Consider the following 24161-nt stretch of genomic DNA (forward strand, 5'->3'; position numbering starts at 1 on the left):
GAGTCTCGGCCCTGCAACTATACAGAGCTGCTACTTGGTCGCGGAAGAACACTTTTGTTAATTTCTACAAGTTTGATACCCTGCCCAAAGAGGATACCCAGTTTGAGCAGGCATTGCTGCAGCAGTCTCCGCACGTTCTGGGAGCTTTGGGACGTCACCATCATACTAAGTCGCCCCAATATTCCTTATGGATGCTAGAGAAAATAGGATTTTAATTACCTACTGGTAAATCCTTTTCTCATAGTCCATAAGAGATATTGGGCGCCCGCTTCAGTGCGTTGACTTTTCTGCAGGTCGTCTCTTCTTTGGTTACCTGTTCAGCTGTTGCTGCTGTTGTTACCAGCCGTTGCTGGTTGTTGTATGTTAATGGTGTGCTGGTATATGAATCCTTCTCTCAAGTATGTCCTTTCTCCTTTGGGCACTGTTTTACCTATAACTGCCTGTGGGAGGGAGCATAGAGGGGAGGAGCCAGCACACCTAGTGAATAAATTTACAGTGCTCGTGACTACTTTGGACCCCGTCTATACCCCATCGTACTAAGTCTCCCCAATATCCCTTATGGACTACAGGAAAAGGATTTACTGGTAGGTAATTAAAATTCTATTTACTGATAACTCATGGAAGCAGGTGAAGGAGGAGCATTAAGAAGAGATGTGGCAGCGGCCATGTGTGAAGGATGAGCTGTGCTGATGCAGGCTGAAGCCTTCTATGAGAGGGAGGAGGGACCGGGGAGCTGCTGCTGATCATTTAGACAGTGGGCCCACAGCGCTGATGATCCCTGGCAGTAAACTTCTTCCTAGTCACAGGCTAAAGTCTGCCTGCAGTGCTGATATAACAGCCCACTCACTATCCCACATTAAATGTTGCTTCCAGCAGTACACCATCTAGCCCTGCCCCTGTGTGCCCCATCCCATAGTAATGTAGTTGGAGTAACCAGGAGTGGGAAAGCACAGCTTTCTGTGATTGGTAATCAGCTGTATGGTGCAGCCAGCGCAACAGCCACTTTGTTCTTTCACTGTCAGCATTGTCATGTCCCCTGTGGTGAGCTTGGTGAAGGGGGAAGGTGGGCCCCCGGAGGTGCTGCAGGCCCCATATCAACCACACTCCCTGCACCCACGGTAGCCCTTGCATTCAGGTGTCTGGACTGCTTATAGCTTTAATGCAAAAAACAACATAGCTACTGCAGTACCACTCTTTGCCATTGTGTGGCACTGTAAAGCCCTACCATTCTTCTCTTACTGACTTGCTTCACTGAAATCGTCACTGCTCGGCTCCTTTTTTTCACAGATTAATATTTCCTACACCTAAACTTTCCTCAACAAATGCTCTATAAAATTGTGAAAACTGCATCAAAATCCATCCAGCCCGAATGGACAGACAGACGCCTACCAGGCATTTTATATACACAGTATATATAGAGAGATCATATTTGCAAAGCAGAAAGTTGTCCTACTGTCCACCTAGCTACAGATCATCTGATAATCACATATATACAATGTACTCAGTCACTGTGTGTCTCCTACAGATGGGGCCATTAGCAGGAATACCCCAGAGAGATGTCCATGTCCTCTTTATTCCCAGGATCATACAGAGGAGAATCACAGTGTCCCACAGGAGCATCAGGTAGGTGGATCTGGGGGTCTCACCAGTTATCAAAATTACTCTGGTTAAATAACCTGTAGGGAAGTTGTACATGTGTTAGACAGAGCTTCTCCTTTACTCTCAGTTTGTGTTTGGCTACTTAGGGAAAAGTCTGGAATAATTGTAAAATTGAAGATATACAGGGAGGAGAAGAAGAGATGTATGTGCCTAATATAAAAACAGAATATATAGAAGAAGAAGAAGAGGTGTTTGTGACTGACATAAAGGCAGAAGATACAGAGGAAGAAGAGACATATGTGACTGATATGAAGGCAGAAGATACAGAGGGAGAAGAAGAGATGTATGTGATGGGTGATCAGCAGTGTAAGGTGGAGGAAGTCCCTACAGATATCAGCACAGGTGAGTAATGTTCCCGAAGGGCCAGATTCAGACATGGATGACGTTCCTACAGCAGTTGCATTTTTGGACTGCTGTATGAAAATATGCGATAGCTCTAGAAGGCGTCTCCAGTAAATGACCAACTCCTTGCATTGCTCTTGTGACCCGCTGCTACACCTGAAGATGCCGCATTAGATCACTTGCATTTATATCTGCCATCTAACCCTGAGTTACAAAGGATGGCCAGGCTATTCACGCTGCTGGGGCCAGGAAGTCTGCATCTGAAGATGTGGAACCTGGCCTTGCCACTCCCAGAAAATGGGTGTGACACCCCCATTAAAGGGAACATTGATTTCTCTTGCCACCTATCTGCCCACCTGGAGAACTGTGGAGTAGTGCTGCTCACTTAGCCCCTGTCTCCTCTGCTGCGGCGACCACAATATGGTCACATTCAGTATCAGTTTTCATAAGCAGTCCTATACTGGCTCAACTAGGACTCTAAACTTTAGCAAATCCAACTTTGACTTGATGAAGGAAGCTTTAAGGGACATTGAATGGGAAATTTTGTTTCAAGGAAAAAATACTACGAAGAAATGGGATGACCATATTGTGGTCGCTGACCATATTTTGTTTCAAGGAAAAAATACTACGGAGAAATGGGGTGACCATATTGTGGTCGCTGTATGAGGGCAAGATCTGGGCTGCTGCTTCGGTTGGACAATGTCACCTGGTAATGGGGATAATTGTCCTTTGATGCTGGTGGAGTAATGTGTGTGCTTGGGAAATGTCACCATTATCGGCGTATACTTGTACAGTGTGGCTGTGCCATCTGCTTGTCACCTTGGCGTAGGTTATGAAACGTGCTCGGTAATGTGGTTGTGTTATATTATAAGACTTTTTTATCTGTATTTATAATTGTAATAAAGTGCTCACATTTATTTAGGCAGAACCTCACAACTTGTGTGCTTTCACGGGTCTAGTCCTTAAATTAGCCAAGTGGCACTCAATAGCCACAATCACAGATGGGGGTCTCAGTGTGATTACTCCGATCTCTGCTTGTGACCGTAGGAGGTACGAGTAGGAATCAGTAAAGGGGGCTCTACTGTATTTGCCGTTAGAGCGACACTCACAGCGCAAGAGGCTCCTATAACACCACACAAGCTAAGCGCTTTCCCCCCATAGTATGAACTGTTACTCAATGCAGAAAGAAAATATCTATTTCCAAAGATGTATTTTATTCCCAGCAGATGGATGCAGAAGCAGGAATACCTCGGAGGGACGTCTCCTTTTGTGCTCAGATTATAAAACAGAAGATAACATCGTACAAGATTCTCCAGGACAAAACCCTGTTACACTAAATATACCTCCAGTGTTGGACAGTGAATATATGTCGCCTAATAATAAAATATATCCGGCTGATAAGTTAGATGATGCTACACATAGAAGAAGCCCTGCACGTGCTACAATGTTCCCCTGTTCTGAGTGTGGTAAATGTTTCTTATATCGGTCAAGCTTTGTTAGACATCAGAGAACTCACACAGGTTGGAAACCATTTCCTTGTTGTGAATGTGGGAAAAGTTTTGCCTGTAAGTCACAGCTTGCTGTACATCTTAGAGTTCACACAGGTGAAAAACCATTTTCTTGTTCTGAGTGTGGGAAATGTTTTGCTGAAAAATCAAGGGTTATTGAACATCAGAGAACTCACACAGGTGAGAAACCATTTTCATGTTCTGAGTGTGGGAAATGTTTTACACTGAAACCAGATCTTGTTAAACATATGAGAACTCACACAGGTGAGAAGCCTTTTTCATGCTCTCAGTGTGGGAAATGTTTTACACAGAAACCAGATCTTGCTAAACATCATAGAACTCACACAGGTGAGAAACCATTTCCGTGTTCTGAGTGTGGGAGATGTTTTACAGAGAAATCATCTCTTCTCAGACATCAGAGAACTCACACAGGTGAGAAGCCATTTCCATGTTCTGATTGTGGGAAATGTTTTGTACAGAAGTCAGATCTTGTTACACACCAGGTAAGTCACACAGGTGAAAAACCATTTTCTTGTTCTGAGTGTGGAAAATGTTTTACACAGAAATACGCTCTTGTTGCACATCAGAGAAAGCACACAGGTGAGAAACTGTTGTATTGTTCTGAGTGTAGCAAATTTTTTGCTGAAAAATCAAAGCTACTTGAACATCAGAGAACTCACACAGGTGTGAAACCATTTTCATGCTCTCAGTGTGGGAAATGTTTTGCAAATAAATCAGATCTTGTTAAACATCAGAGAACTCACACAGGTGAGAAGCCTTTCTCATGTTCTCAGTGTGGGAAATGTTTTGCACAGAAATGTACTCTTGTTACACATCAGAGAACTCACACAGGTGAGAAGCCATTTCCATGTTCTGATTGTGGGAAATGTTTTGTATATAAGTCAGATCTTGTCAGACATCAGAGAAGTCACACAGGTGAGAAACCGTTTCCATGTTCCTATTGTGCAAAATGTTTTATAGAGAAATCGGATCTTGTCAGACACCAGAGAAGTCACACAGGTGAGAAGTCTTTTTGATGTTCTGAGTGTGGGAAATGTTTTAAGCGGAAAACATCTCTTGTTGTACATCAGAAAATACACGCAGGAAAAGTATTTAAAAAAATTACCATGAGGCGATAGACAAAATAGGGTTTCACTAAATAATCTATATGTTGTAAAATATGTTGACATTATTCAAGTAATTAATAAAAAGTTGGTGTATACACATTTACGAATTGTGTTGATGTATAGATCTGATGAATGGATGGCCTTTTACAGTTTCACTCAAACACCATATTAACATGTTATAATTGAATTACCATGCACATATATACGTAGAATGTGTGTCATCAACATGTGACTGTAACGTACAGTAGTTTCCTTATATTGGATATTGGCTATAACTGCACAGTTTTAAGAGCACATTGTTATATAGGGTCCTAAATAATATGTAATAAAATGAAGAAGCTGGAGTTACCTATGAGCCAAAACATTATGACCATTCCTATATCAAGCGAACGACGTTGACTGCCTGTCAAGGTCATGGATATATTAGATGGTAAGGAACGTTATTAGTAAGTCGTGGACATGTTGAATGCAGAAGATATGGTCGGGTGTAGACTTGAGTGACTCCTAAAAAAACTAATTTGTATGGCCAGACAACTAGGTCATAGCATTTTACAAAATGTCAAGGCTTGTGGGTGCTCAAGGTCAGCAGTGGTGAGTAACTCCTGACAGTGATCCAAGCCGGGACAATCCACCAACTGCCGAGGTTGGCAAAGAATTATTGATGCTTGGCTTTATGAAAGGCTCTCTTGTCGTATCAACCAGCGGAAGGGTTGCTGAGGCACAAATAGCAGAATATTTGTCATGAGGATGACTGGAGTAATGGGGCATGACAACCAGTTCATGGAACTGTGTTGGAGTGTCCATACTAATCCCTGTACAACTATCAAAGCACCTACAATGGGCATGCGATCATTGGAAATGGACCTTGGATCAAATGGAAGAATGGTGCCTGGTGCAATGAAATGCCACTTTTGATTGCATTATTTGGATGGCCAGGCGTGTGTACGCAACTCACCTAGGGAAGAGAGGGGTCCAGGATGCATTTTGGAATAAAAACAAGTCTGAGGAAACAGTGTGATGCTTTGGGCAATGTTCTGTTGGGAAATTATAGGCACAGGTTATTCATATGCTCTCAAATTTGACACATACCACATCAGAATCTGTGCGACTGCTGGACCCGGACTAGGGTTGGTTTCTGGGAACACACTCTGGAGCCGTGGAATGAATTGAGGTTTTTAATATAGTTTATCCGCATACAGGATTATGGCAGTAAAAGGATTAATGTGGCAATAGAGAAACAATAATATAAGCGTTCATAACAGCAGCAAACTCAGATACTATAGATGCAGGAAGGCTGAGATGCAGCCGGCAATGGAGCACAGATGATTTAGAGTACTTGAGGAACTAATGGAGACAGAAGAGCCGCGACTCGGGTAATCCTCGAGTGCTGGAGGCTTGAAAAACTTGCAGAGCCTGTAATGTTGGGGCGTGGCTTAGCCTGAAGTGCTGGCGTGCGGAAGACTTGAGAAGCTTGCAGAAGTTGAGGTCGGGGCATGGCTAATCCTGAAGCACTGGCGTACTGAAGACTTGAGGAGTTTACAGAAGCTGGAAAGCCGGGACACGGCTATACTGAAGCACTGGCGTGCAGAAGACTTGAAGAAGCTTGCAGAAACTGGGAAGCCAGGACACAGCTAATCCTGAAGCACTGGCGTGCAGAAGGCTTGAAGAAGCTTGCAGAAACTGGGAAAACCGGTACACGGCTAACCCAGAAGCCCTGGTTTGCAGCAACTGGGAAGCAGGGGCACAGCTAAACAAGAAGCCCTGGCGTGCAGAAGACTGAGAAGCTTGTGGAGTCCATGAAGCCGGGACATGGCTATCCGGAAGCACTGGAGTGCAAACAGGGCAGGAAGGCAGTGAGAGCATATGGAACCACTCTAGTGTCTTTGTATGCTGAAACATATGGTCTCTGCAGGATCCCTACACTGGCTGAGGACAACAAAGCACTGACAAAGGTGCTGTTCAGACTCGCTAGCTTTATACCTTGGACTTTCAGTTGATTGGCTGGAGGAGTCAACTGAGGCAGCCTGGCTGGGATTGGACTGAACCCTGTCACCTGACCAGAGGCAAGACGGCGACGTCCATGACTGGTCTTGGAGGGAACTTGGTTTAGTCCCAAACACCAGGAATCAGCACTATGGAGACTTAACTCTGAGGGTAATACATACTGAGAGTGCTGTACAAGACAGCATGAATAGATTTCACCGACAAGCTGCACAATGAGCCAGGAGAAGACAGCTATTAGAGAATTAGGATTGTGACACCACCACATTGTTGTTGACCAAATACATCCTTTCTTGGCAACAGCATTCTCCCTTAGATGTGGCCTTTTGCAGCAGGATAACGCGCACTATCACTGAATGGCTTGTCTGAGAATGGTTTGAGGAACATGAGTGTCCTGATCTCCAAATTCATCAGATCTCAATCCACTTGAGCACCTGTGGTATGGTTTGGAACATTACAACGCCACCTCACAACATACTGGAGATAAAAGATATGCTGATAGCGTCCTGGTACCTGATGCTATACTACACCTTTAGAGGTCTTGTAGAGTCCACGCATTTGCAGGTCAGCAGTGCAGGTAGCACATATAGATTTATTTTTTGGCTTATCAGTGTATATTCTTGAGTTGTGTCTACATAGGCACAAAGCCTTGCTCTTACTAGGTAAGCCAAGTGGCCCTGGGCGTTCTTTGATTCATTTTGTATTACTCATACAACTTGTATTGCACCCGCATATGAAAACATTTTGTTTTGCAGGTCGAGACGTTATGTTCACAGGGTGGAGAGGGCAACTTTTGTACTGTGGGAAATTATTGCATTTTCTCTAACATCCATAAGGGATACTGGTGTTCACTTAATACGATGGGGTATAGATGGGGTCCAAAAAGAAGCCGGTGCACTTTAAATTTCTTCAACTGGGTGTGCTGGCTCCTCTCCTCTATGCCCCCTCCTACAGCTCAGTTTAGAAAAAGTGCCCTCAGGAGAGGTTGCACGCTGTGGAGCTCCAGAGTTTTTATTCAGTTTACTTTGTAATGTTTTTTTCTGCTGCGGGGTGCACTGGGCTCCACAAGGATGGACAATGGGGTGTAGAGTAGGATCTTGATCCGAGGCACCAACAGGCTCAAAGCTTTGACTGTTCCCAGAATGCACAGCGCCGCCTCCTCTATAACCCCGCCTCCCTGCACAGGAGCTCAGTTTTGTAGTTGGTGCTGCAGTAAGCAGGCAACTAACAGAGGGGTTGCTCCAGGCAGCCCTAAGAAGAGCTTTTTATGAAGAAAAAGTGAAGACTTCAAGGGCAGCAGCGGTGGTAAATGTCAGTAGACATTCACTGCTGCAGCTCCAGCTCTCCCCAGTGGCGCTGTACACTCCCGAGCCCTGTTTGCCGGGTAACTACAGCAGGAGGCTCCGGTTTTCTTCACGTCAGGCACACACAACGGGGGCTCTCCAGGATCGCGTGGCCGCGCTTCGGGAGGTGGTGAGTAGGCCCCGCTTGCGGGACCCGGTCTTTTTCGCGATCTGGCGCGGTCAGTGGGAGGCGGGCCGTGCGCGTTGGCGGTGGACACTGTTGGCAGTACAGGCGATCCCACTAGATCACCAGGGCATGGGCGCAGATCAGGTTTTCTCTCTAAACCAGTTTAAAAAGAGCCCACAGTACCTGGTGGTTTTGCCAGCAGGGGGATAAGGCTTAGACCTGGAGCCCCAGGGTGCCATTTCCCGCAAATGTTCCCGCCCTGGAGCTGCATATCTATTTCTCCCTCACTCCCTGCCCGGTCAGTGTCTGGGTGCCATTATCCCTCAGCTTCACTGTTGCTGGGACTGCTTGGGCAAATCCTCCTGTGTAAAGCCGCCTGGTTGTCAGTGCTGTGACTTTACATGACACTTAAATATTCTACCTGCCTTTTCAGTCAGTGCTAGTTAAGAAAGAGTGCATTTAGTCAGGGGTTTCTAGTACAATTACCCTGTGATATACATCCAGTTCTTACTGTGTAGTGTTTTATCTATTGCCTATATAGCTATATATATATATATATATATATATATATATATATATATATATATATATATAGCTATTCCAGTGCAGTATTATTGTTAGTAATAACCTCTGCATTGTACAAACTGTGACTATCTGTGTGTGCATTTGATAGCTGAGTGGTGTCCATTTCGTGTCTTTCACTCAACTTGCTATCCCTATATTCTATAACCTGAGGGGGCTTGGTGCGTCAGGTTTTATATTGTTATAAGATTTTCACAAAGATATACTTTAATACGTATTTCTCTGACGTCCTAGTGGATGCTGGGGACTCCGTAAGGACCATGGGGAATAGACGGGCTCCGCAGGAGACTGGGCACTCTAAAGAAAGATTTAGGTCTACCTGGTGTGCACTGGCTCCTCCCCCTATGACCCTCCTCCAAGCCTCAGTTAGATTTCTGTGCCCGGCCGAGCTGGATGCACACTAGGGGCTCTCCTGAGCTCCTAGGAAGAAAGTATATGTTAGGTTTTTTATTTTCAGTGAGACCTGCTGGCAACAGGCTCACTGCACCGAGGGACTAAGGGGAGAAGAAGCGAACCTACCTAAGTGGTGGTAGCTTGGGCTTCTTAGGCTACTGGACACCATTAGCTCCAGAGGGATCGAACACAGGATCCGACCTCGTCGTCCGTTCCCGGAGCCAGAAGCAAGAAGGTGGTCCGGAAAATCGGCGGCTGAAGACTTCTGTCTTTTCCAAGGTAGCGCACAGCACTGCAGCTGTGCGCCATTGCTCCTCATGCACACCACACACTGCGGTCACTGATGGGTGCAGGGCCCTGGGGGGGGGGGCGCCCTGAGCAGCAATATTAACACCTTGGCTGGCGAACAGACACCATATATAGCCTTATTAACCCCTGCCAGAACTTTTACAATAGCGGGAGAAAGCCCGCCGAAAAAGGGGCGGAGCCATCTCCCTCAGCACACTGGCGCCATTTTCCCTCACAGCTCCGCTGGAAGGATCGCTCCCTGGCTCTCCCCTGCAGTCCTGCACTACAGAAAAGGGTAAAAAAGAGAGGGGGGGGGCACAAATTAGGCGCAGTATAACTATATTATGCAGCTATAAGGGAAAACACTCTCTATAGGTGATATCCCTGTGATATATAGTGCTCTGGTGTGTGCTGGCATACTCTCCCTCTGTCTCCCCAAAGGGCTTTGTGGGGTCCTGTCCTCTGTAAGAGCATTCCCTGTGTGTCTGCTGTGTGTCGGTACTGTTGTGTCGACATGTATGAGGAGGAAAATGATGTGGAGGCGGAGCAAATGCCTGTGAATGTGATGTCACCCCCTGAGGGGTCGACACCTGTGTGGTTGGACTTATGGAAGGAACTGCGTGAAAGTGTCAACTCCTTACACAAAAGGTTTGACGACATAGGACAGCTGGCTACACAGCTTGTGCCTGTTCCAGCGTCTCAAATGTCATTAGGGGCTTTAAAACGCCCGCTACCTCAGGTGACAGATACAGACGTCGACACGGATACCGACTCCAGTGTCGACGATGATGAGACTAGTGTACCCTCCAATAGGTCCACCCGTTACATGATTAAGGCAATGAAAAATGTTTTACACATTTCTGATAATACCCCAGGTACCACAAAAAAGGGTATTATGTTTGGTGAGAAAAAACTACCTGTAGTTTTTCCTACATCTGAGGAACTAAATGAGGTGTGTGAGGAAGCGTGGACTTCCCCCGATAAGAAATTGATAATTTCAAAACGGTTCTTGGCAGCGTACCCTTTCCCGCTAGAGGATAGGTCACGTTGGGAAACACCCCCTAGGGTAGATAAGGCGCTGACATGCTTATCAAAGAAGGTGGCACTACCGTCTCCGGATACGGCCACCCTGAAGGAACCTGCTGATAGGAAGCAGGAAGCTACCCTAAAAGCTATTTACACACACACGGGCATTATATTGCGACCAGCGATTGCATCAGCTTGGATGTGCAGTGCTGCTGCTGCGTGGTCAGATTCCCTGTCGGATAATATTGATACCATGGATAGGGACAATATTTTGCTGACGATTGAGCATATAAAAGATGCAGTCTTATACATGCGTGATGCACAGAGGGATATTTGCCGGCTGGCATCAAGAATAAGCGCTATGTCCATTGCCGCCAGAAGGGGGTTATGGACTCGGCAATGGTCTGGCGATTCCGACTCGAAACGGCACATGGAAGTTTTGCCCTATAAGGGGGTGGAACTGTTTGGGGATGGTCTTTCGGACCTCGTGTCCACAGCTACTGCTGGGAAATCGACCTTTTTGCCACAGGCTGCCCCACAGCAAAAGAAAGCACCCTATTATCAGGTACAGTCCTTTCGGCCCCAGAAAAGCAAGAGGGCTAGAGGCTCATCCTTTCTGCCGAGAGGCAAAGGTAGAGGAAAAAAGCTGCAACACACAGCTAGTTCCCAAGAGCAGAAGTCCTCCCCTGCGTCCGGTAAGTCCACAGCATGACGCTGGGGCTGCTCAGGCGGACCCGGGTACGGTGGGGGCCCGTCTCAGGAATTTCAGCGCTCAGTGGGATCTCTCACAAGTGGATCCCTGGGTTTTTCAAGTAATATCTCAGGGGTACAGGCTGGAATTCGAGACATCTCCCCCCCCCGCCGTTTCCTAAAATCTGCCTTACCGGCAACTCCCTCTGCCAGGGAGGCGGTGTTGGTGGCTATTCAAAAACTGTATTCACAGCAAGTGATTGTCAAGGTACCCCTCCTTCAGCAAGGAAAGGGTTACTATTCCACAATGTTTGTGGTACCGAAACCGGACGGTTCGGTGAGACCCATCTTAAATCTAAAATCCTTGAACACTTATATCAAAAGGTTCAAGTTCAAGATGGAATCGCTCAGGGCGGTTATTGCGAGCCTGGACGAGGGGGATAACATGGTCTCCCTGGACATCAAGGATGCGTACCTACATGTCCCCATTTACCCTCCTTACCAGGAGTACCTCAGATTTGTGGTACAGGACTGTCACTATCAGTTCCAGACGCTGCCGTTTGGGTTGTCCACGGCACCGAGGGTCTTTACCAAGGTAATGGGCGAAATGATGATACTCCTTCGCAAGAAGGGAGTTTTAATTATCCCGTACTTGGACGATCTCCTGATAAAGGCGAGGTCCAAGGAACAGTTGGTAGTGGGGGTAGCGCTTTCTCGGGAAGTGCTACAACAGCACGGCTGGATTCTCAATATTCCAAAGTCACAGCTGGTCCCGACGACACGTCTTCTGTTCCTGGGAATGATTCTGGACACAGACCAGAAAAGAGTGTTTCTTCCAGTGGAAAAAGCCGAGGAGTTGTCGTCTCTAGTCATAGACATCCTAAAACTGGGGCAGGTGTCGGTACATCAATGCACACGAGTCCTGGGAAAAATGGTAGCTTCGTACGAGGCAATTCCATTCGGAAGGTTCCACGCAAGGCCGTTCCAGTGGGACCTGTTGGACAAATGGTCCGGGTCCCATCTCCAGATGCAACAGCGGATAACCCTGTCGGCAAAAAGAACCAGGGTGTCGCTGCTGTGGTAGCTGCAGAGGGCTCATCTACTGGAGGGCCGCAGATTCGGAATACAGGACTGGGTCCTGGTGACCACGGATGCCAGCCTTCGGGGCTGGGGGGCAGTCACACAGGGAAGAAATTTCCAAGGACTGTGGTCAAATCAGGAGATTTCGCTTCACATAAATATTCTGGAGCTAAGGGCCATTTACAATGCCCTAAGCCAAGCAAGACCCCTGCTTCAGAACCGGCCGGTGCTGATCCAGTCAGACAACATCACGGCGGTCGCCCATGTAAACAGACAGGGCGGCACAAGAAGCAGGAGGGCAATGGCAGAAGCCACAAGGATTCTCCGATGGGCAGAGAATCATGTGTTAGCACTGACAGCAGTATTCATTCCGGGAGTGGACAACTGGGAAGCAGACTTCCTCAGCAGGCACGACCTCTACCCGGGAGAATGGGGACTTCATCCAGAAGTTTTCCGAATGCTGGTAAACCGTTGGGAAAAACCACAGGTGGACATGATGGCGTCCCGCCTCAACAAAAAGCTAAAAAGGTATTGCGCCAGGTCAAGTCACCCTCAGGCGATCGCTGTGGACGCTCTAGTGATACCGTGGGTGTACCAGTCGGTTTATGTGTTTCCTCCTCTGCTTCTCATACCCAAGGTACTGAGAATAATAAGAAGGCGAGGAGTGAAAACTATTCTCGTGGCTCCGGATTGGCCAAGAAGAGCTTGGATCCCGGAACTTCAAAAGATGCTTGCAGAGGACCCTCGGCCTCTGCCGCTCAGACAGGACCTGCTGCAGCAGGGACCCTGTCTGTTCCAAGACTTACCGCGGCTGCGTTTGACGGCATGGCGGTTGAACGCCGGATCCTAAAGGAAAAAGGCATTCCCGGAGGAAGTCATCCCTACCCTGATCAAAGCCAGGAAGGATGTCACCGCAAAACATTATCACCGCATTTGGCAGAAATATGTTGCTTGGTGTGAGGCCAAGAAGTCACCAACGGAGGAATTTCAACTGGGTCGATTCCTACATTTCCTGCAAGCAGGTGTGACTTTGGGCCTCAAATTGGGGTCCATTAAAGTCCAGATCTCGGCCCTGTCGATTTTCTTCCAGAAAGAACTGGCTTCACTGCCTGAAGTTCAGACTTTTGTCAAGGGAGTTCTGCATATTCAGCCTCCTTTTGTGCCCCCAGTGGCACCTTGGGAGCTCAATGTGGTTTTGGAGTTCCTGAAATCACATTGGTTTGAGCCACTTAAGACTGTGGAGTTAAAATATCTCACGTGGAAAGTGGTTATGTTGTTGGCTCTGGCTTCGGCCAGACGTGTGTCAGAATTGGCGGCTTTGTCCTGTAAAAGCTCCTTACTGATTTTCCATATGGATAGGGCAGAGTTGAGGACTCGTCCTCAGTTTCTCCCGAAGGTGGTATCAGCTTTTCACTTGAACCAACCTATTGTGGTGCCTGCGGCTACTAGGGACTTGGAGGATTCCAAGTTTCTGGACGTAGTCAGGGCCCTGAAAATTTATGTTTCCAGGACGGCTGGAGTCAGAAAACTGACTCGCTGTTTATTCTATATGCACCCAACAAGCTAGGTGCACCTGCTTCTATGCAGACTATCGCGCGCTGGATGTGTAGCACTATTCAGCTGGCGCATTCTGCGGTGGGACTACCGCAGCCTAAATCTGTAAAAGCCCATTCCACAAGGAAGGTGGGCTCATCTTGGGCGGCTGCCCGAGGGGTCTCGGCTTTACAACTTTGCCGAGCTGCTACTTGGTCAGGGGCAAACACGTTTGCAAAATTTTATAAATTTGATACCCTGGCTGAGGAGGACCTGGAGTTCTCTCATTCGGTGCTGCAGAGTCATCCGCACTCTCCCGCCCGTTTGGGAGCTTTGGTATAATCCCCATGGTCCTTACAGAGTCCCCAGCATCCACTAGGACGTCAGAGAAAATAAGAATTTACTCACCGGTAATTCTATTTCTCGTAGTCCGTAGTGGATGCTGGGCGCCCATCCCAAGTGCGGGTTGTCTGCAATACTTGTAAATAGTTATTGTTACACAAATCGGGTTGTTATTGCGAGCCATCTGTTCAGAGGCTCCATTGTTATCATACTGTTAACCGGGGTTCCTATCACGAGTTATATGGTGTGATTGGTGTGGCTGGTATGAGTCTTACCCGGGATTCAAAATCCTTCCTTATTGTGTCAGCTCTTCCGGGCACAGTGTCCTAACTGAGGCTTGGAGGAGGGTCATAGGGGGAGGAGCCAGTGCACACCAGGTTGACCTAAATCTTTCTTTAGAGTGCCCAGTCTCCTGCGGAGCCCGTCTATTCCCCATGGTCCTTACGGAGTCCCCAGCATCCACTACGGACTACGAGAAATAGAATTACCGGTGAGTAAATTCTTATTTTTTCTCTGTGATTTAGTCACCATATCTCTCCTTTATCTCTGCTAGTGCTGACTACACTGCGCAGGGGTTTGGGTAGGAGGTATTGTGCTGCTGACAATTGTACTGTGTTACCTGATACTGCAAGTTATATCATGTCTGCTTCTGAGGGTAACGAGTATGGGGCTGAACACACTGCCGCAGATCCCTATGAGGGGAATATAGCAGCTATGGGCTTTGGTTCTGGGGGCTCCTTGCCCGCCAGTGGGACTGTGGCAACGGAGGCACATAACCCACCGTGGGCCGCTTTTTCCACGCTTCTCCATACGCTAAACTAACACCCCCTATGGGACCCCCAATGCCGGTACAACCGTTTGTGGTCCCTGCAGCTAACCTGCCGTGGGCGGACGATTTATCTGCTCAATTAAAGAAGTTGAACCAGTCCCTGACTACTAAAAAGTCTGACCATCGCTCGCCTAAGTCCAAGGGGTCCTCTAAGCGAGCGCTTGTCTCCTCACAATCCACTGCTGTCACTGACACCTCGTCGGATGAAGACGGCACTTACACTGACCCCACAGGTTCTGACTCAGATACGGCTGATGGGGAGGGTAGTTCACATGTGGATGTTCCTGATCTTTTGGAGGCTATTAAGTTGATTTTTCAAATTACGGATGATCCCGAGCCATCCGTCCCTCCTAAGAAACCAGATAGGTTCAAGCGTCAGAAGGTGGTTAAACAAGTTTTGCCTCACTCTGACCACCTGGTGGATATACGTCAGGAACCCTGGGAAAACCCGGGTACGAAGTTTGTGCCTCAAAAGAAGATGCTGGCTCGCTATCCCCTCGCGCCAGAGCTGTCTAAGAATTGGGAAACGCCTCCTCCAGTGGACTCGCATGTGGCTAGGATGGTGGTTTCCTCAGCTCTGCCTATCACTACCGTCACGTCTCTAAAAGAGTCTACAAATAAACGTGTGGAGGGTTGTCTTAAAGCGATTTACACCCTCACGGGTGCTGCACAAAGGCCCACGATTGCAGCTACATGGGCTGCAGAGGCTATTGAAGCATGGGCCTCTACTACGTACAGTCCTGGCTCGCCGGATATTGTGGCTGAGATCCTGGTCTGTGGATCTGGACTCTAGAAAAACCCTGGAGGTACTCCCTTTCAAGGGAGATATTCTGTTTGGGGAGGACTTAAATAAGATAGTGGCTGACTTGGCTACTGCCTGTCTGCCAAGTACCGCTCCTTCTATGTCGAACGCTAAAGGTACTTCCTTTTGTCCTTCAGGTAAAGCAAAAGATCAGGCATGCAACAAGCAGGCCCGCATTTCCAAACCTGGTAAGCCAAAGCCCAAAAGAGCCTGGGCGGCCCATCAGCCAGCTTCCAAGGCCAATAAGCCTGCCTCATGACGGGGCAGGCCTCCCCCTGGGGGATCCCAGGGTGGGGGGCCGGCTTCTAGGGTATACCCAGGAATGGTTGAAGACCACTTCAAATGCCTGGGTACGGGAAGTCGTCACTCGAGGGTACACCATAGCCTTCAAAAACCGACCCCCTCATCGATTTTGCCAGACAGACAAAGGCAAACACTCTCCATTCGGTGGTACAGACCCTCCTGGATACAGGAGTCATAGTACAGGTGCCCCTTGCGCAGAGGGGCCGGGGGTTCTATTCTCCGCTGTTTCTAGTCCTGAAACCGAATGGGTCCTCCCGGACCATTCTCAACCTCAAGGCATTGAACAGGTTTGTGAAGATTTCCAAGTTCCGTATGGAAACCCTTCGCTCTATAGTTCTGGCCTTGGAACCTGGTGACTACATGGTCTCCCTGGACATACAGGATGCTTACCTGCATATTCCTATAGCAGCGTCACATCAGCAATATCTGGGGTTTGCTATTGGCAACCTCCATTACCAGTTTTGGGCGTTACCTTTTGGTTTAACAATGGCTCCGCGAGTCTTCACCAAAGTCATGGCGGTGATGACGGTGGTACTCCGCCGTCAAGGGGTCAGGATACTGCCGTATCTGGACAACTTGTTAATCCTGGCAAATTCCCCAGAACTTCTCCTACGTCATCTAGATATGATGGTCCGGTTTCTACAAGCCCACGGGTGGCTTATCAACTGGAAGAAATCCTCCCTGATCCCTGCTCAGAGCATGGTGCATCTGGGAGCGCTATTGGACACTTACAACCAGAGGTTGTTCTTGTGTCAGGAGAAAGTCCTGAAGCTTCAGGACAGGATTCGTTGCTTCCGTTCTCGTCCGCAAGTGTCGATACATTTGGCGATGCAGGTGCTGGGCCTCATATTATCAGCATTCGACATGGTGGAGTATGCTCAATTCCATTCTCGCCCCCTCCAGAGGCTGATTCTAGCCAAGTGGGACGGCCTGCCTCACCGGATCAGGTCTCAAATGTTCTCATTGACTCCGCAGGTCCGTCTGTCGCTGCTCTGGTGGCTCCAGGACCAAAAATTGTGCAGGGGCCGTCCCTTCTGGATATCCAACTGGGTCCTGTTGACGACAGATGCCAGTCTAAAAGGTTGGGGCGCGGTGCTGGAGCAACACTCCCTTCAGGGTCGGTGGACCAAGGAGGAGTTCCTCCTCTCAATCAACATTCTGGAATTGCGGGCAGTCTTCAATGCATTGAACCTAGCCCAGAATTGAATTCAGAACCATCCTGTTCAAGTGCAGTCGGACAACGCCATCACAGTGGCTTACATAAATCATCAAGGCGGCACTCAAAGCCGTCTGCCAATGAAGGAAGTTTCACGGATTCTACATTGGGCGTAACGCCATCTACCGGCCATATCGGAAATATTCATTCCAGGAGTCCTGAATTGGGAAGCGGACTTTCTCAGTCGACAGGACGTACATCCTGGCGAGTGGGGCCTCCATCCAGAAGTGTTTACTCCTAGTGGAAAAGTGGGGTCTTCCAGACGTAGATCTGATGGCGTCTCGACACAATCACAAGGTTCCGGTCATCGGAGCATGGACAAGGGATCCTCAAGCTGCATTCGTGGATGCGCTGGCGGTACCGTGGAGGTTTCGGCTGCCGTATGTGTTCCCTCCGGTGTCACTCCTGCACAGGGTAATTCGGAAGTTCAAGCAAGAAAAAGGATATCCGCTTCTCATAGCTCCAGCGTGGCCCAGACGGCACTGGTTCTCAGACCTGCAGGGCCTATCGTCAGAGCGTCCAATTCTACTTCCACAACGCCCAGACCTCCTCGTTCAGGGCCCCTGTGTCTACCAGGACCTAGCCCGGCTGTCTTTGACGGCGTGGCTCTTGAAGCTTCTGTCTTGAGGGCTAAAGGGTTTTTCTGAAGAGGTCATTAAAACTATGTTGCAGGCCCGGAATCCGGCTTCTGCCCGGATTTACCATAGGGTCTGGCATTCCTACTTTGTTTGTACGCTTCTAACAACTATGACGCTTCCAAGTTTAGTACAGCCAAACTTTTGGCCTTTCTGCAACAGGGCCAGGATTATGGCCTGCGTCTGGCCTTCCTCAAGGTTCATATTTCTGCCTTGTCGGTGTGGTTTCAGAGAAAAAATGCGACTTTACCTGATGTTCATACTTTCACTCAGGGTGTGTTGCGTATCCAACCTCCCTATGCCTGTGGCTCCTTGGGACTTGTCGGTGGTTTTGGAGGCGTTGCAAGAGCCTCCATTTGAACCACTTGGTTCAGCTGACCTTAAGTGGCTTTCCCTTAAGGTGGTGTTCTTGCTGGCTATTGCCTCTGCTAGAAGAGTGTCGGATTTGGGGGCCCTTTCCTGTAGTTCCCCGTATCTGATTAGTACTTCGGACTTGTCCCGGTTGTTTACCAAAGGTGGTTTCCTCGTTCCACCTTAATCAGGAGATTGTGGTTCCGGCCTTTGTCTCTCCTGATTTGTCTCCCAAAGAGCGGTCTTTGGATGTGGTACAGGCTCTCCGTATCTATGTGAAGAGAACTGCTTCTATTCGAAAATCTAATTCTCTCTTTGTTTTGTTTGGATTTCACAAACGTGGCTGCCTGCTCACAAGCAGACTCTGGCCTGGTGGATTAGAATGGTGATTGCACATACTTATGTGAAGGCTGGTCTGTCAGCTCCTGCTCACATAATGGCCCATTCTAATCGGTCGGTTGGACCTTCTTGGGCGGCCCAACATGGTGCGACCCTTGAACAATTGTGCAAGGCGGCTATGTGGTCCTCCGGGAGCACGTTCATTAGGTTCTATGCCTTCGATACTGCCCCTTCCCAGGATGCTTCCTTTGGACGCCGGGTTCTTGTGCCCTCTACAGTGCGTCCCCTCCCATAAGGAACTGCTTTAGGACATCCCCATTGTCCCCCCTTGTGGAGTCCAGTTTACCCCGCAGCAGAAATTGAGTTTTATGGTAAGAACTTACCGTTGTTAAAAATCTTTCTGCAAGGTACACTGGGCTTCACAAGGCGCCCACCGTAACGCACTTAGCTTCTTTGGGTTGGTATGGCATTAGCCTCTGACACTTCTCTTGTTGTGAGAGTGTGGTGTATGTGGCTACTAACCGTTGTCATCTCTTTTCCTGCTACTGCATTGGTCTGGTTAACAAAAAAAAACCTGAGCTCCTGTGCAGGGAGGCGGGGTTATAGAGGAGGCGGCGCTGTGCATTCTGGGAACAGTCAAAGCTTTGAGCCTGTTGGTGCCTCAGACAAAGATCCTACTCTACACCCCATTGTCCATCCTTGTGGAGCCCAGTGTACCTCGCAGAAAAAGTTTTAACAACGGTAAGTTCTTACCATAAAACTTGTTTTTATTTAGGTATGCTGTTTGGACAACAGCATACCCACGCTGAAGGAGTTGGGGGGGGGGGGCAGTCACCAGCCTCTTGAGGTGCAGAGCCGCTTCCCCGCTGCAGGATCACCATCCTGAGGGGCTGTTTGTTCAGCGGGGCATGGCGCCTTGGCTGTCACAGCTGCAGCATGCCGCACTACCCTAACGCTGCCTGAAGGTGATCATGGTGGTGAGTACAAACCGGGGGCCCTGCTAGGGGGATCCCCCAGTTAATGGTGCGGCGGCGCGCGGGTGCGGCAAATGGGACCCTCCCGGGGGGGGGGGGGGGGGTACCGCTTTGGCCCCACATGAGACTGGTAGTAGGAACCCTACACCTATCATTTATAGGCGGCTGCAGGACTTGGGGAGACTTATCCAGTATAAATATTGCTATGTAGCTCCGGCACCATTACGGGGGCGGAGCTACATGAGAGCGAGCTCAGTGGCTTCTTTGCACCTTCCTCTGCATAAGCAGCAGCAGCCTCACACAGCTCTTCCATAACGGTTACACGCTGGATCACTGGTACAGGGTGTGGAGGGGGAGAGCTGCTATTTTGTGCACAGGGAATAATTTGGCCAGACAGTGTTGCTGTTCCTATATAGAGCTATTTATATCTTTCTACATAACAGCTGATTGCCTCACTGGGGCTCTGCAGCATGGGTGTGCTGGTGTCCTCTCACCTGTGTCTTCTCTATGCAATAGGGCAGGCTATATATATTCTGTCTTATTATTGTGTGTGTATTATTCCTGTTTCATTATGGTAAAATGGAAGTCATGGAATATATGTAATGCCAGATTTTCTCCTGTCTCTTCTGGCTCAATATCATGTGAGCAATGTAGTCAATCCTCACAGAATGATGAGGAAATTGTGGGGGAGAGTCCGGAGCCCTCCTGGCTGGGAGCTATCAAAAATATGTCTGATATGTAATTTAAACTCACTGCTACTGCAAAGAAAACTCAAGAGGTGACATGGTTGTAGCAGATCTGGCTAAAAAAGCTGATATTCCCCATCCCCCCACTAAAGGGGCACAGAAGTGGCCTTTGCCTGCTATCCTATCAGACACTGATGATGATGTACAGGTTGATGGAGATGATGATGTGGACCCCATAAGTGGGGATCCCGCCACTACTCAGGGTATTGAAGCCCTCAATATGGCTATTAGGGATGTGTTAAAGCTCCCCCTGGAGGACGCTGCTAACCTGCAGTCGTTTTTCCTCCCACAGGACAAACTGACAGTCACTTTTCCTGAATCCAAAGAATTGGATGATTTATTTAAATTGGCCTGGAAGAATCCAGAAAAAACTAACAGGTGTCAAAAAGGTTTTTGAATACCTTCCCATTCACCCCTGAAGGCAGAAAATTCTGGGAAGAGTCTCCTGCAGTGGGTGTCTCACTTTCACACCTTTCTAAAAAGGCGGTACTTCCGGCTCCAGGCTCCTTTACGGTTAAGGACCCTGGGGATAGGAGAATTGAGACCACGCTCAATTCTACATGGCTGTAGACTGTGAAGATCTCAAAGACTGGTTATTGCAGGTTGCTGGATGTCACATGCAATTCGTTCCTGGGCTAATCAAATTCAGGAGGGTCTCTCAGGTGATATGACCCTGGTTACTATGGTGACTTTCCTACAACACATTCAGAATGCGGCGACGGTCCTCTGTGATTCCCTAAAAGAAATTGGCTACATTAATGCTAGGACCGCTGCTATGGCTATATCAGCACGCAGGGCCTTTTGGTTGCATCAGTGGATTGCAGATGGTGACTCCAAACACAATGTGGAATCTCTTTCCTTTACAGGGGAATTGTTCTTCAGAGGTGAATTGGACGCATGGATCTCCAAAGTTACTGCAGGGAAATTTGCTTTTCTTCCCTCAGGGGCTCCGTCTGCCAGACGTACCTACCCAGGACCGTCTACTCAGTCCTTTCGGTCCAGCAGATTTCGATCTAGGGACAGGGGTGCCTCCAACACAGCCAGAGGCTCCAGACGTAAGCCTAGGAAATCGTCCATTACCGGATTCAAGAACAGAACACCAGTTCAGCTTCCACAAAAACCTCAGCATGATGGTGCCCACCCACCCCGGGAGGTTCTCGTGGTGGGAGCTTAGTTACATATATACAGCCACATATGGGACGGTTCCTCCTAAGATACCTGGGTAAGGGACCTTATCTCTCTTGGTAACTAGCTGGAGTTCGACGGTGCTCCTCCCCAATGATTTTTCAAATCAAGCTTACCATCTTTGGAAAGTATGCGTGTTACGCTGCTCCTGGCCATCTCAAAGTTGGTCCAGTCTCAGGTCATTGTTCCGTTTCCTCTGCTGCAATAAGGACAAGGTTACTACTCCAGTCTGTTCGTAGTACCAAAACCAGATGGGGCAGTAAGACCCATTTCGAACCTGAAGTCCTTGAATCCTTACCTGAGGGGTTTAAGTAGAGTTACCCAGAGAGCTGAGTCTGTTCTGCCAGGAGTTTGTGGAGGGAATTGTCATGTGAAATTAGATTACAGAAGTGTGCTGAGCTGTTTATAACCAATACTGATCAATAAACCACTGTTGGTTTTTCATCTACCACTGAGCCTGAGTGATTTGGAACCCGGTATCTTCACATAAGACTTGAGTCCACTGCGTATAAATACGCTTCCTATATCATAGGCAGCCTCCCCCACCCTCCGGAGAGACCTGTAAAAGGGCCTTTTGTATGTGTACAGTATGTAAATGAATAGGATTTGCTGGTAGTAGTTGGGGGCAGTGGAAGATTTATCAGAAGGCAACCAATGTGGCTGCTTAGGGCCCTGTTGTTCCCAGGGGACCCACTGACAAGGTTGTATAAAGGGCATTTCCGGCGTACCACGAGCTTCACCTAAATTGTCCGAGAGCTGGGCTAGCTGAATACTCCCGGCAGGCTGTCAGTGATTAGACAGATGTTGGATGCAGGCTCCAGAACATGCCTGTGTCTCCGGTCCTGCAGTACCGTACGTGTGACCAGTCATGACACGTGTGTATGACATCAGATGCTTAGATAGAGGATCAAGAATGTGCAAAGAAATAAACATGAGGTCTTCTAGCATAGGAGACCACAAATAGGTTGAACTCGATGGACAATTGTCTTTTTTCAACCTCAGATACTATGTTACTATGTTACTAGTGTACTTTATTACAGGATTTTTTTTATTTTATATAACATTCAGCTACTTTAAATTCCAATCAGGCGGGAGTGGGGGAGGGGGGACAGTGTTATTTTAAGTACAGTTTCTAACATCCGCCTGCTACAATCATGGCAGGGGAGGAGCCACACACCACCTGGTGTTATATCAGTATGCTATCATACTCTATTTTAAGTACTAATGTATATGGGAGATGTCTGCTACAATCAGTGGTGCACTGATATATAATCAATACAGTAACACTGACTGAGTGGTGTAATAATGGGTATTATAAGGGGGGGGGAAGGCACTCATATATAATGCAGTCAACACTAATGTAATTGGGTGTAATAGTATTATAAGGTATGAAGCAAATCAAAAAAGTGGCAGGATTAGGAGAGATAGTGTTGGGAGATTTTAACTATCCAGAGATTAATTGGACAAATTATTCATGTGACACTGCTAGGGGTAATAGGTTTTTAAACAGACTAAGGGGTATATTCAATTAAAGTCGGATCCATTCCGACATGTATTTGTCAGAATGGATCCGACAACCCCTATTCAATCCCATCTTAATTCGACTTCCACCCAGCTCGAGCACCGTGCTGGAGCCGGGTGGAAGCTGCCGTGAGGTCAGGCGGCTGAGTGACATCCAGCTGCACTGCTACTGTAGCGCTGATCTCCCTGTATGCCCGCCGGCTGTCCCCATCTCCCTGCAGCTCCCCCCCCCCTCGCCTCCTCTGGTTCCACATCTCAGTCTGACATAATTTTGATGTCGGACTAAGATGGTCGAAAAGGGGGCTAAAACCTGTCAGTTTTGGCCCCACTTTCGACAAACACGTGGATCGGCAGCTATTCCACCGATCCACATGCTTTTCGACAAGTCAAATTCATCGACTTGTCGAAAAATTTAGAGAAATATTGAACAGGTCGAATCAGGATTCGACCTTAAAAAGTCAAAAACTGCAGTCTTCGACAGACGTTCGTTTTCGACTTCAATTGAATATACCCCTAAATGATCACTACTTCAACTAATCGAGGAACCAACTAGGTACAATGCAATCTTATATCTGGTATTAACAAACAATAGGGAATTGATATCAAATATCATAGTAGGGGAGCCCATGGGAAACAATGACCACAATATGGTCACATTCAATATCAGTTTTTACAAGCAGCCCTATATAGGCTCAACTAAGACTAGACTTTAGGAAAGCTAAATTTGACATGATGAGAGAAGCTTTAAGGGAAATTGACTGGGAAATTTTGTTTCAAGGCAAGAATACTACAGAGAAATGGATATAGAAAAAAAAGTTGCTCAGTAGTTATAGTCCTAAATTCATTCCCATGGGCAGCAAATGAAGGAGTAATAATTCCAAACCAATGTGGCTCAACAAAAAGATTAAGGAATTAATGGCCAAAAAGAGGTGAGCATTCAAAAAGTATAAAGCGGATGGGAGGGCGGAGTCATTCCAGTAGAATTGTAACAAAATATGCAACAAAGAAATCAGAGTCTAAAATAGAAATAGAAAAGCTAATAGCAAAAGAAAGTATTTTAAAAAAACTTTTTGGGGTTGGATTTACATCAACAGCAAAAGATTAAAGAAGGCGAGTATTGGCCCTTTAAAGTGCAAGTTGGGCATCCTAATCAAAGATTACAATGACATAGCGGAAACATTAAACGAGTTTTTCTCATCTGTATTCACAGGAGACGACC

The 24161-nt window shown here is 47.7% G+C and overlaps 2 protein-coding genes across 7 annotated transcripts in view; both read left to right on the plus strand.

Moving 5' to 3' along the window:
* The window catches only part of LOC134983113 (oocyte zinc finger protein XlCOF22-like), a 30130-nt gene extending 25391 nt beyond the window's left edge, over positions 1–4739 (plus strand). The window contains exons 5-7 of the mRNA XM_063948830.1: positions 1526–1623; positions 1746–2001; positions 3225–4739. Of these exons, the coding sequence (XP_063804900.1) occupies positions 1526–1623; positions 1746–2001; positions 3225–4546 (1676 nt within the window). The 3' untranslated portion in view covers positions 4547–4739. The remainder of the gene's footprint in view (positions 1–1525; positions 1624–1745; positions 2002–3224) is intronic.
* LOC134983108 (oocyte zinc finger protein XlCOF6-like) overlaps positions 1–24161 on the plus strand; it is a 426740-nt gene that overhangs the window by 142998 nt on the left and 259581 nt on the right. The gene's annotated exons all lie outside the window — the stretch shown is intronic.

The sequence above is a fragment of the Pseudophryne corroboree genome, assembly GCF_028390025.1.
Source record: "Pseudophryne corroboree isolate aPseCor3 chromosome 3 unlocalized genomic scaffold, aPseCor3.hap2 SUPER_3_unloc_1, whole genome shotgun sequence".
Lineage (NCBI taxonomy): Eukaryota > Metazoa > Chordata > Amphibia > Anura > Myobatrachidae > Pseudophryne > Pseudophryne corroboree.